Genomic DNA, 13,139 nt, shown 5'->3' with positions numbered 1-13,139 from the left:
GGAGTGAAGTCAGAAACCTCAACCCACAAGATATCAAGTCGTTAATACAGAAAGCTTTAAGTAAATAAGGCAGAGACGCTTTAAAACTTTAAGACAATCTGATGGCAACGAGGTAGAATCCTGTAACCTCAACTCCACGTAACTCCAACCGGTTTAGTCATTTCACTTGAACTCTACATCAGAAGTAGAGTCCGTCCATTAAACATCAATCCACAGGATTCCCAAATTGCAAAATGTCAGATGCCAGCTACAGTCGATGACTGATTTGTCCGACGTATCTCAGCTCATGTAACAGCGCGAGTCAAAAGGAGAATCACCATTAAATATGCACGCACTTGGAGAATTGTTTCTCTAAGAATTTGAGATAAATATGAAAAACAAATCCTGTGTTTTCCCGAGGTGATGCAAGTCTTTTGATTGGTTAAACATCTACCCAACCACAAACCGACCAAAACACTACTTAATTAGTAACACCTATTGCATTAGCAATGCAGTGCAACAAACAGGAGAGAAGTCACTTTACAGCCTTCACCAGACTCGGTCATAGGGGTTTGACACAGTTAATAACCTCGCCCTCCTCAAAAATACTTGGAGAGAATGTGAATTAATGGTACAGTCCTATGGGAGAGGTGCGACTCCGGAGCCCGTGGCTCATGGTTGATCCCCGGCGCCAGCAGCAGCTCGTCCCAGCACCATGTGACTCTGGGCAATAGCTCACTTAATCTCCCCGACGGCCCTCAGTGCCTTGAAACCCTTAAAGGGGTGATATGTTTGTGCTTCACAAAAAGGAATTATTAATTATTAGTATTTTAAAAGCGGACACTCCTCATATCAAGAGAACTGATAGTAACAAATAACAAGCATTTGCAATGCAACAGGTCTCGCATTTACACGCGTTTGAGCTATCGGCATTGTAAATGACAATGCCTTTTATCTATGTTTTGGTTTTTGAAGCATAAATAAAACGCATTGCCATTTACAATGCCATTAGCTCAAACTCTCGTAAATGCAAGACTTATTGCATTGCAAATGCTTGTTATATACTTCTTAATATGGGATTAATTGGTATGCTAAAGCTGAAGGTGTGAGCAGATCATGCAGCAAGCACAAAATATGATGAGACTGCAATGAATGGGGATTGAATTGACATGTACGTAAGTCTGGTAGGTATTGCACGTAAAAAAGAAACACGCCTTTCAGCTAAATGCAAACTTTGAAACCGATTTACCGACACCACCGAGATGGTAAGTTACAAAAAGCAAGTGTTTTCCAAAATGCCCCAAAATGTAGTTGTCATTAAAAAATGTACAGACGTATAGCACTATGATTGTTTTGTGAACTGAACACACGGCGAGATGTGTGAGTGAGAGTCAAAACATGCTATTCAGACACAAGAGAGGCATGGGTCGGTCGTCTTTATCGTTATCAAAAGCAAAACATCCTGTTTATTCACAGTCTTGTGAAGGCCTGGTGCGTTCTCAAACAATAAGATATTTCTCACAGGCAGGTTCTTATGCCACGGAGGTGTGACAAGCTGATACGGTACATATAAAGGGGGTTTTAAAATGAAAAAGCAACTGGGATTTGGTGTGACAACCCTGTGCAGACACCTCTTTGTGGTCTGCAGCCAGGACAGGTGACGGGGGCTTCTAAGCACTGTGAAAAGGATCAGACGGGAAAACAAAAGGACAGAAGCCAGGATCCACCTGGTGAGTGATGACGCGCTGCTGTTCTGCCTTCTGATTGGTAGGTTCCCTCTCAGCCTTGAAGGTCTGGAACAGGCTGGGCTCAGATCTCGTTTAGTTCCCATTAGAGCACTTTTATTTAACACGAAACCGACCCGAGGGAGCGCTTTACACGAGCACCAGTTACATAACACAGGGACGCATTCATATTGTGAACAAGGGAAGGTAAAGCGATTTGCATGGAATCACAGGGTGCTGAGCCGACACCGGGACTCGAGTCCGATTGCCTAGTTCCAAAGTCAGCAGCTCTGTAATGACCCATCCTCTCCTAGCCAATAACATCGAGGGCTTCTAGGCACTGAGTCTGAGCACAGGCAGCGCTCACAACAGCAAGAGAAGACAAGGAAAATGCACTGCGCCGCATTTGTTTAATAAAAGGCTGCTACAGATGGAGAGCGGGCAAGATGTAACTGTATACAGAAAAGTACAGTTATGTGTATGGGGGTGTAGGAAAAGCTGAGCAAATTAGAGGTAAACACGGAAATGGGAGAAGACGAAAACTGTGGAAACGAGGGACACATCGAGAAGGAGGCTGCAATACGCGCGTTGTGCAGAAACGCCGCGCATGCACATCTTCTGTCCGTGCACGTTTTGGCAGTAAATCTGCGGCGGCACCTATCTGATGTCACGTGTAATCCCACGTCGCGCGTGCACATCTTCTGTCCGTCCACGTGCACGATTTGGAATCCATACTGATTCCAAAAGGCCCTCGCATGGCGAGAGCAGCGCATGCGAGCTGCTAACGCCAGGCGAGACCTAAAAAACTGTCCGACTCCTCTTATCTTCAAAAGGATTTGCTCAAGGGGGGTCACTCCAACAATATACAGCTTTACATGAAAATCTCGTGGAAATGAACTCCCAGGCCCGGATTCTCTGGAACATTCAATCTTAGGTCACCCATCATTGTCTTAAACTTAAACTACTTTCAAAGCAAGTCCCGCTGATATCCTCGGATCAATGCTCCAGCCCAGAGAAATCTTGGCTAAACGTGCATATTGTGCTTCACTGAAGTCCCTGCATCACTGAACGTGCTGAGTGTCCGGGATTTTAAGGTGGATAAAAATCTGAACCTTGAAGCCACATAAAATCTCAAATTAAAGTAAACAGATTCAAGGTGCGGTGTACAGACTGACTTCAACGGTTACCAAACAGCAAACAATGATGGTCCAATCCAGTGCTTGTCCTTTATAAAAGAAGAACTTTATTACACCAGAAGGGAACACTGAATACAGGAATATGTCTGTGGGCACCGGGATCGTGATCAGGTACTACAGGGAAAAGAGGCAAACACGTGTCAGGCTTACAGTGAGATCATAAGTGCAGGCTCCCTGTGAATAGGGTAAACAGACCTGTGTCGGTGGCCATAGGCCAGTCCTTTGAACCCCCCCAGTCACCAGCAACCTCCACCACACGCTTTACTAAGCCAAGACAATCCCAGTGTCTGGTGAGCACAAGTCTGGAAGGTGAGCACAGCGGCAGCAGGATCCTCAGCGAGAGGCCCCCACTCCAGAGTCCGTGTGTCAGACACCAGTGGGGCAACCACTGCTCGGATAGAGGCTACTGGGCCCCAAACATGGTGGCGGAAGTTGCTTACCAGCCGGCTCCTGGGTACACCCTGCTAGGCCTATCCAAACAGCAGCAAGTACAACCCTTTCCATACTTGACTCTCAGAGAAGCGATGGTAAACATGCAAGGCCTTCTCAGGGAAACGATGGCAGTGGTGTGGGAGCCAGGAGCTCAGACCTCAACAACCAACCATCAGGCACAACAATATGAATTTCAAGTCCAGGGCATACACTTTATAAAAAAGTGAGGACTTTAATCTCACGTCAGAACTCAATATTACACAAGTTAATAGGCACTTTGTACCGGGTTATCAAAGTGGGGTCCTAGCAGTGTGGCTCTGCGTGCAATCCTTCCCAGTAATCATCTCCCTGTTGCAACAGTCACGTTTCCTGCTATTACTGTTCCTACCCACCTGTGGGATTAGGTAAGATTAGGGTGAGGTGCAAAAGGCTCAAAACGTTTCACCTTTTGAGGAGAAAACAAGTTCTAGGTCGCTTATGGTTTCTTTACACAATAATCTCAGGCGGGCTCGTTGGATTCAGCTGCGGCAGAGAATCAGCAAACCTCTCCTTGGGGGTGGTGGGAGAATTGATCTCGAGCGCCGCCCAGACTTCTGGGCTATATACTTTATTTAGTACAGGCCTGGTGCAGACCAGGGGACCCATTTCCCAGCATGGGTCACTCCTGGATCGCCCCCTTGGGGTCGGAATCTTCCTCTGGGGCTTCCGATGCCGGAAGCACCCTGAGCTTCTGCTCGTGGATATTATTTCTTCCTGCATGGCCAGGCACACGCCTTTCCTCTCTTAGAAGGGAGCCGAATTCTAGGTTCTTTCTGCCAATAATCAGCCTGACTTCAGGGGATGTCCTCCTCCTTGCATGAGGCAGGCTGTCAGGCAGACGCCAGGCCTGGCTGCACAGTAGCGCTTTGAGCACTCTGTGGAGCAATCCCTTCCTTGCACTAGAATTTGGGACAGGAACAAAGTGGGGTCGTCTTGATCCTACTTTTATACACATTTTCCAGACAGTGGTGTCGATTCACGGTCTCATGCTTCAGGACTGGTTTGGTTCTCTTTCAAATGTCATTTCCAGGCAGTTGTCCCAGCACAGCCTTTGCATCCAGTGATGTCTCTCACAGCAGGTAACAATCGGGCTGGCTCCAAGCAGGAGTGCCCAAAACACGGGAATGATGATGTGTGAGTTTTCTGAACCTGGCTGTCATGAGCCTCCCTGAAGAAGTAATCCCGGACAGAAATACGGGCACGCCTGGCCTAGAAAGTCCTCACCTTCCACATCAGAAATTACAGTCTCGCTCTTCACCCCTTTTCTCCACCACATGGCAATGTTCAGGAAGATCAAACCACAACCCAATTGCTAACAAAGTCTTCATGGAATATGTAAACGTAGCCCTGTCCTCATCACTTCAGTGTCTGGGTGTGCACCCGCTACTCACAGGAATACAGGCAACATGCTTCCAACGTCTGGGGAAGCTGTCCTAAACCTCCATCCTGTGCTGTGCTAAGGTCAGAGACATCCAAAATAAATCCCACTGGCTTCAGTACTCAAACTCACAAAACGCACAGAATCATACCAGCACGCATGTATCACATGCTCACTGGACATACTCACAATCCACAACCACATGGGATGTCTCACCAGATTATGGATCTCATATAACAGCAGAACGTTACCAGAGAGGCGGTCTGAAGACCACCATCTCGGTGACACAGAGAAAATGCTTTTTTTCACACTATAAATTACAAATACAGTATTCTGCACCCACTGCTTCACGTGATGCACCGACACTGTGACAGAAGTCCACAGTCTACTACAAGGGCGTGCTTGTCGCGTCCCGCCCGGTTACAGGACAGGTTCTGGGCCTTGCATTGTCCTGGAGAGGGCTAGGCCTCTGCACACAAACTAGACTAGTGTGAAACCAAGGCCACAAAGTAAGGATATCAGTTTCACATGCAGATGGGCACAGTGGGCAAGGGTACATGCCTGTTTACCATCCAACCGTGTTCAATAGCCCAAGCCTTCCTTGGATGTTGTTGAGGAGTACCTTGCAGACTGCAGGTGGTCAGTGGGTGCTGCAGCAGGAGGTACAGTCCCAAAGCACTCCTCGCAAACAAATAAGGCCCCTCTCGGTGCTGGTGAAAAGTTAGGCTTAGTAATTACATAATACAGTGTTTACTAAGAGGTGAACCTCTTCGACGGTATCAACCGAGTGATCCAAACATGCCACGGACAGGGAGTTACGATAGGAAACAGCTAGGATCATGCGGTTTTTCTGAAATGACGTAAACAGCCTTCCTGGTAATTCTTTAGGCTCCTGCGATCCTCTGCTCACTGGCAGAGTCGGCACTGGAGGTAAGGTGTCAGGGCAGCCTTTGGAGGCCGCGGTCACGCTCTTTCCTTCTCGCTGGGTGGTGCAATGTGCCAGTTATGGTTTGGCAGTGATCGGAAGGCAGGGAGACCCACTGCGGCGCCCTCGCCTCCTTCTTGCGAGGCTTGATGGCGACTTCATTTACTTTGCACAATGTAAAACGCTCCATGACCCACTGGTAAGGCCTAAAAATCCTACAATTCAAATAATTGTAGTCCCAGATCGCACTGCAAGACTCCATCAAAAAACGTCACGTCCTGCTGTGTCAATGTCACTCTGCGGTGTAAGGATAAACCTGGTAAACTACGAACAACTAAAACGTGAATATACAACTGATATTAACTTATGGTACAATATTCTTTGTAATCACTTGCTTGTCCACATGATCTGCATGTTATATAAAGTATCTCTTCAATATTGGTAGAGCCCGTCCTTTAGGGGACAATGTGTCTGAACGTACATGAAAAAAGTTAAAAATAGCAGCCTCATTGATAAACCCATATGGACACATTACTGATGTGGTGACATGCTCTGTGAGTGTTTTTATCGGTTTTCCTAGATCCAGACATAATTGTATCCTGCACGTCTAAGCGTTATCTCTCCTACAGAAAGTATGATATCTCGACCCGATCGTTTAGGCTCTTTGGCTGAAGAGTACCCAATCTTTTAATCCAGTACAGTTCTCTCTGCTGGTCGTTTTTGTTAATCATATTCAGGATTTATCATTATATGTTCAATGATTTGAAAATTGAGTTGTGAAATATTATGATTGAATTTTTTTAACTGTACCGCTATCATGGACCTGTCAGATTGGTGACGGTTGTTGCATTTATTTTGTTTGATAAGTAACGTGATCTTTCTTTCAGTCATTCCCACATACAATGGCCCGCATGGACACTTCGCTGGGTATAGCCCAAACTTACACTTTAAGATACCAAACTGGTGAAATCTACTTCTACATTTTGTGAAAGAGATCCAATATCTTAGTACAAGCCCCCAGGAGTGAAATCAGCCCTAAGGAAGCCTTTTATGACCTTAAGATGCAGCTTAACAAGATGGCAGATCCTATACACGCAATCACTGTTTGACATCATCGTTGAGGCGACCAATGAGAGAACAACAAATGAGAGTTTGTTAGTTAGAAAAACCCATCCATTCCTTGTGCCTCATCTGTGGTAAAAGAGTAATGTGAAGATGCCCATTATATGCGTTACCTTTTCTAAATGTCATGTTTCCGCAGCGCCACGTCAAATAAGTATGTTACTCGAGCAGCTTCTGAAAAGAGAAAGATAAAAAAGGAGTTACAAATTGTGACAGCAAGGGGTATCAGCGTGACCAAGGCGTCACACTCATCCAGGTATCTAACTAAAGGCAGTATGTCAAGGAGGACACGAGCCAGCCTCAAGAGAAGATGTTGTTTAGCTTCCATCGGGCCTTCATTGACAAAACATCCACACCAGTATCTGTGAGTCATAATAACAATAATTCCTATTTCTAAAACACAAACATACCACCCCCCTTAAGGTTTCAAGGCGCTGGGGGCCGTCGGGGAGATTAAGTCAGCTATTTCCCAGAGTCACATGATGGGCAGTTGGAGCGGTTGCCGGCGATCAAACTTTGACCCCTGCGCTCCAGTCAGCTGATCTGGCCGCTGAGCCACACCTCTACTTCACTAAAAATGTCATACACATTACATATGTTTTAATCATCACCGATCTAAGCAGATCTGTTAACCAAGGAAAGAATACATGAATAAAGGAGTCCCTACTGCAGGAAGCCAGCCGCAGCAGCCCAGCAACGGCCCAAATATGTCCAGCCTACAAGGTGGGAGCAGAACAGACCAGCTCAGCTGCTGCCCCTACAGGCATCGGCTCCCATTCTCATCCTTTCATGCAAACTCCACTGTATGGAGGAGTAATCCAGACTAGCAAGGCATCAGCCACTTCATTCCCAACTCCTGTAAGTGTGAATAAAAGACCACCGAAGCACCGAGCCCTACATGACAAGGGTCCTGGGTGGTGACTGGCCAGGCTTGTCCATTGCCAGCATACCAAGGTGCCTGACTGGCAGCAGCTCAAAGTAGCCCAGCACCATCATGCCAAGGCTACCAGATGGGAGCTTCCTAGACTAGCCCCTGCACACCCAGGCTTCTGCGTGGGTGCTGCATCCGGCAGAGTTTATGGCACAGTGGAATCCAGCGGCCTTCCCATGTAACGAAGGAAGCCTAGCGAACCTGCAAGTGGGCCTTCAGCACCATCCAGTACACCCAGACAATTAGACATATGTTTCCTTGTCCAACATAAGCCCCTAAAAGCGAAGTTTCCTGATACTGCCTCTATGTCAGCAGGTGTAGAAGCTATTCGCACCCTTTAATAAACACCGAAAAAACACAAAATGATCTTCCTTGCAGCACTTGACGCAGAGCACGGGCAAGGTCCCAGCCCTAACTTCATGTGGCAATATCTCCCTCTCGACCCACGACTGTCTTGATCATAAAGGAAACCATGCCACCTTGTATTTCCCCAAACGTTTACATCAAGATTAAAAGCCCTAAGCCAGTCCTGAAGCGCTAGTAAACCATCAGCCCAGGTCCGAGGAATCGTACATCTCTAGTTTATCTGGTCATAGTGGGCCAGAGGCAGCAGGGCAACCGTATATGGAACTAGCTATCTCACTGAAAGGTCACACACCACCTTTTTAAATGAACTTGTAGAGCTTACAGAGGGTAAACGTACAAGGCTCATTCTTGGAGAATGATGAAGGTTTCGAAACCCAGGCACCATTCGGCTTCTATCTGGAAACTGGAAACTAACAAGCAGATACTGCTGTGTCAACACGCGTCTTATCAGTGGGAAGTGTTTCTGGTACATCACACAGAAACTCTGGAACATGCTCTCTTTGAACATCAGCACACTCGAAAAATGAGCCTTTCTTCAGAAAAGCTCCAAAACTTTCCCTTTTTCATAAGGACCTCTGATTTTCTCTCTCCTCGTTTACAATATGACTTTAGCTCTAAGAAATCTATCAGCGTCACTGAGGGTTATAAATAAATAAACCCAGATACAGTCAACTTCCACAGGTTGAGTGGAGATGACTGAGGAGTGCAGAGACCTGCAAGCGGAGAGAGAAGGCAACTAAGAGAAAGCCTACCTCAATCTAATACGGCAAACCATCCTGCAGTATAGTCAGTCCAGGACAACCCATTCCCTCATGCACAGCACAATCATGCTATCCATACATCTCTTGTCTTCAGGGGCAAACAATGGTTTCAGATGGTCAGTAGGATGCTTGTATTTGGCACAGTTACCCACAAAGTGCCTGTAGACAGACTATGGAGAGGGCACACCGGCTGAGTACTGGCATGGGGTAGGCCACCCAAGTGCAAGACAAACTTCCAAAAAACATGGCAGCTGGCCAGCCCAGAAGTTTTCACGCTCCTATGGTAGCTGCTGCTCACCCACACTTCTCCCTTCAGCAGCAGCAGACTACTCATGCAGCCGCCTCCTACTAAGGTAACTCGCACCTCAACCCAACTCCTGCCTTGTCCTAAAGTAGGTGCAGCTCACCTCTACCTCCTCCAGTAGGTGCAGCTCACCCCTGCCTCCTCCAGTAGGTGCAGCTCACCCCTGCCTCCTCCAGTAGGTGCAGCTCACCCCTGCCTCCTCCAGTAGGTGCAGCTCACCCCTGCCTCCTCCAGGACGTGCAGCTCACCCCTGCCTCCTCCAGGACGTGCAGCTCACCCCCGCCTCCTCCAGTAGGTGCAGCTCACCCCTGCCTCCTCCAGGACGTGAAGCTCACACCCGCCTCCTCCAGGAGGTGCAGCTCACCCCTGCCTCCTCCAGGACGTGCAGCTCACCCCTGCCTCCTCCAGGAGGTGCAGCTCACCTCTACCTCCTCCAGTAGGTGCAGCTCACCCCTAGCCTGCTCCAGTAGGTGCACCTCACCTCCACATGCTCCAGTAGGTGCACCTCACCCCAACCTGATCCAGTAAGTGCAGATCACCCTTGCCTCCTCCAGTAGGTGCAGCTCACCTCTACCTCCTCCAGTAGGTGCAGCTCACCTCTGCCTCCTCCAGGAGGTGCCGCTCACCCCTGCCTGCTCCAGGAGATGCAGCACACCCCCACCTGATCCAGTAGGTGCAGCTCACCTCTACCTCCTCCATTAGGTGCAGCTCACCCCTGCCTGCTCCAGTAGGTGCAGCTCACCCCTGCCTCCTCCAGGACTTGCAGCTCACCCCTGCCTGCTCCAGTAGGCGCAGCTCACCCCTGCCTCCTCCAGGACGTGCAGCTCACCACTGCCTCCTCCAGGACGTGCAGCTCACCTCTACCTCCTCCTCCAGTAGGTGCCAGTAGGTGCAGATCACCCCTAGCCTGCTCCAGTAGGTGCACCTCACCTCTACCTGCTCCAGTAGGTGCACCTCACCCCCACCTGCTCCAGTAGGTGCAGCTCACCCCTGCCTCCTCCAGGAGGTGCAGCTCACCCCCGACTCCTCAAGTAGGTGCAGCTCACCTCTACCTTCTCCAGTAGGTGCACCTCACCCACACCTGCTCCAGAAGGTGCAGCTCACCCCTACCTCCTCCAGAAGGTGCACGTCACCTCCACATGCTCCAGTAGGTGCACCTCACCCACACCTGCTCCAGAAGGTGCAGCTCACCACTACCTCCTCCAGAAGGTGCACGTCACCCCCACCTGCTCCAGTAGGTGCAGATCACCCTTGCCTCCTCCAGTAGGTGAAGATCACCCTTGCCTCCTCCAGGAGGTGCAGCTCACCTCTGCCTCCTCCAGGAGGTGCAGTTCACCTCTGCCTCCTCCAGGAGGTGCAGCTCACCCCTGCCTCCTCCAGGAGGTGCAGCTCACCCCCACCTGCTCCAGTAGGTGCACCTCACCTCTACCTCCTCCATTAGGTGCAACTCACCCCCGCTTGCTCCAGTAGATGCAGCTCACCTCTACCTGCTCCAGTAGGTGCAGCTCACCCCCACCTGCTCCAGTAGGTGCAGCTCACCCCTGCCTCCTCCAGGAGATGCAGATCAACCCTGCCTCCTCCAGGAGGTGCAGCTCAACCCTTCCTACTCCAGGAGGTGTAGCTCACCCCTGCCTCCTCCAGGAGGTGTAGCTCACCCCTGCCTCCTCCAGGAGGTGTAGCTCACCCCTGCCTCCTCCAGGAGGTGTAGCTCACCCCTACCTCCTCCAGAAGGTGTAGCTCACCCCTGCCTCCTCCAGGAGGTGCAGCTCACCTCTACCTCCTCCATTAGGTGCACCTCACTCCATCTGCTCCAGCAGGTGCACCTCGCCCCCACCTGCTCCAGTAGGTGCAGCTCACCCCCACCTGCTCCAGATGGTGCAGCTCACCCAGCCTCCTCCAGGAGGTCAAGTTCACACCTGCCTCCTCCAGTAGCAGTTCTCACAATGTTCCTGCGGTGGCACAGTTCCTGCAGCTAACCCCACCTCGTCCAGCAGCAGTTCTCACTTCTCACACTGCTCTCCTAGTGGCTGCAGCTCTCACACTACTCCCTCTGGTAGGTGCAGCTCATCCCTACCTCGTCCAGCAGCAGCTCTTCCTTACCTCCTCCGGTTGGTGCAGCTCTCACACTGCTCTCCCAGTGGCTGCAGCTCTCACACTACTCCCTCTGGTAGGTGCAGCTCACCCCTACCTCGTCCAGCAGCAGCTCTTCCTTACCTCCTACGGTAGGTGCAGCTCTCACACTGCTCTTCCAGTGGATGCAGCTCTCACACTGTTCTTCCAGTGGCTGCAGCTCTCACGCTGCTCTCCCAGTGGATGCAGCTCTCACACTGCTCCCCCAGCAGGTGCAGGTCATCCTTACCTCCTCCAGTAGGTGCAGCTCACTCCCACCTCTTCCAGTGGCTGCAGCTCACTCCCACCTCGTCCAGTGGCTGCAGCTCACTCCCACCTCTCCCAGTAGGTGCAGCTCTCACACTGCTCCTCCAGTAGGTGCAGCTCACCACTGCCTCCTCCAGTAGATGCAGCTCACTCCCACCTCTTCCAGTGGGTGCAGCTCACTCCCACCTCCTCCAGTAGGTGCAGCTCACTCCCGCCTCCTCCAGTAGGTGCAGCTCACTCCCACCTCCTCCAGTAGGTGCAGCTCACTCCCACCTCCTCCAGTAGGTACAACTCTCACACTGCTCCTCTAGTAGGTGCAGCTCTCACACTACTCTTCCAGAGGCTACAGCTCTCACACTGCTCTCCCAGTGGCTGCAGCTCTCACACTACTCCCCTCGTAAGTGCTGCTCACCCCTACCTCGTCCAGCAGCAGCTCTTCCTACCCTCCTTCAGTAGGTGCAGCTCTCACACTGCTCTCCCAGTGGATGCAGCTCTCACACTGCTCCCTCAGTAGGTGCAGGTCATCCTTACCTCCTCCAGTAGGTGCAGCTCTCACACTGCTCCTCCAGTAGGTGCAGCTCTCACACTGCTCCTCCACTGGCTGCAGCTCACTCCCACCTCTCCCAGTGCTAGTCTTTGACTGCTGCTTCCAAATGCCAACACAGCAGCAGGCAGAGCAAGGGGAGCAAGGTGTCTAGTGCAGTGCCTGGAGAGAACAGTGCAGGAATTTGAGGCCAATATTCGGGGACAGCAAGGGGTTGAATTCTAATATAGAGTCCCTATGTATGTACCCAGTTGTTACCCCGGCTGCAGCACACCTCCACCCGGGGACCTCGAGGGGTCCTTCCGTTGGGCTGGTACCGATCTATTATGGCCGCCCTGTGCCGGGTCCTTGCGCCTGGCTCTGCTCTTCACTGCGCACGCGCAGTACACAGTGGCACGAACTTGGCGGCCATGTTGGGGCGGTGGGCCACGCAGTACGACACCAGGGCTTGTGACTTACAACATACATGCCAACCCTCCCTATTCAGGCGGGAGACGACCGATTTCAAGGCTAGTCTCCCGCCTCTCGATTCCTGCAAGCAAAAACCAGATTCCTCGGGGGTTTTAGGTGACAGGGCTTGGTATTGTGTAACGTGCTAATTCTAACAGCAATAGTTAATGGCGATGCAGGGGCTCTAGAAGGGGTGAAACACCCCAGTAACAAGCTGTTTCAGCCCGGGCTGCCACACGGGGGATGGGGGTGTGTACGCACTGCCAGCAACCTGCCAGGGTGCACAACACTTGCACCACCCTCTCTCTGCCTGCCTTTGCGCTCCATGCTTCTGAAAGGTATGAAAAAGACGTGCATTTGCGTTTCAAATGTCCGATCCTGCAGCAGCACACTTCCAAAGCCCATACATGACAGTAACCCGATTTAGGGCCCAATCTCCTGATTTTCTTTTTTATATCTCCCACTTTGCTCTTCTGAAATGTTGGCATGTATGCTTACAAGTGTACGACAAAGCGCAACGGTGGAGATCTGAGGCCGAACATCTCCTCCCCCTCTGGCCACAGGCTCTAACCACACACTGACTGTACACACACACAGGTAGACCGTTCAAAG

General features: G+C 50.6%; 1 protein-coding gene across 3 annotated transcripts in view; it reads right to left on the bottom strand.

The window, feature by feature from the left end:
• Positions 1 to 13,043, bottom strand: part of GLT8D1 (glycosyltransferase 8 domain containing 1) — a 97,782-nt gene extending 84,739 nt beyond the window's left edge. Inside the window, exons 1-2 of one of the 3 annotated variants that reach the window (XM_085624195.1) lie at positions 13,026 to 13,043; positions 6,909 to 6,969 (exon numbers count right to left, since the gene is read on the bottom strand). In XM_085624195.1, coding sequence (XP_085480321.1) covers positions 6,909 to 6,924 — 16 coding nt within the window. In that variant the 5' untranslated portion in view covers positions 6,925 to 6,969; positions 13,026 to 13,043. Of the gene's footprint in view, positions 1 to 6,908; positions 6,970 to 9,266; positions 9,288 to 12,064; positions 12,440 to 13,025 lie in introns of those variants that run through there. The other 2 variants (XM_085624193.1, XM_085624194.1) reach the window with 2 other exon arrangements.
• Between the last annotated feature and the right edge of the window lie 96 nt (positions 13,044 to 13,139).

Source organism: Triturus cristatus, chromosome 9 (genome assembly GCF_964204655.1).
Source record: "Triturus cristatus chromosome 9, aTriCri1.1, whole genome shotgun sequence".
NCBI lineage: Eukaryota > Metazoa > Chordata > Amphibia > Caudata > Salamandridae > Triturus > Triturus cristatus.
This window is presented reverse-complemented; position numbering and strand designations above follow the sequence as displayed.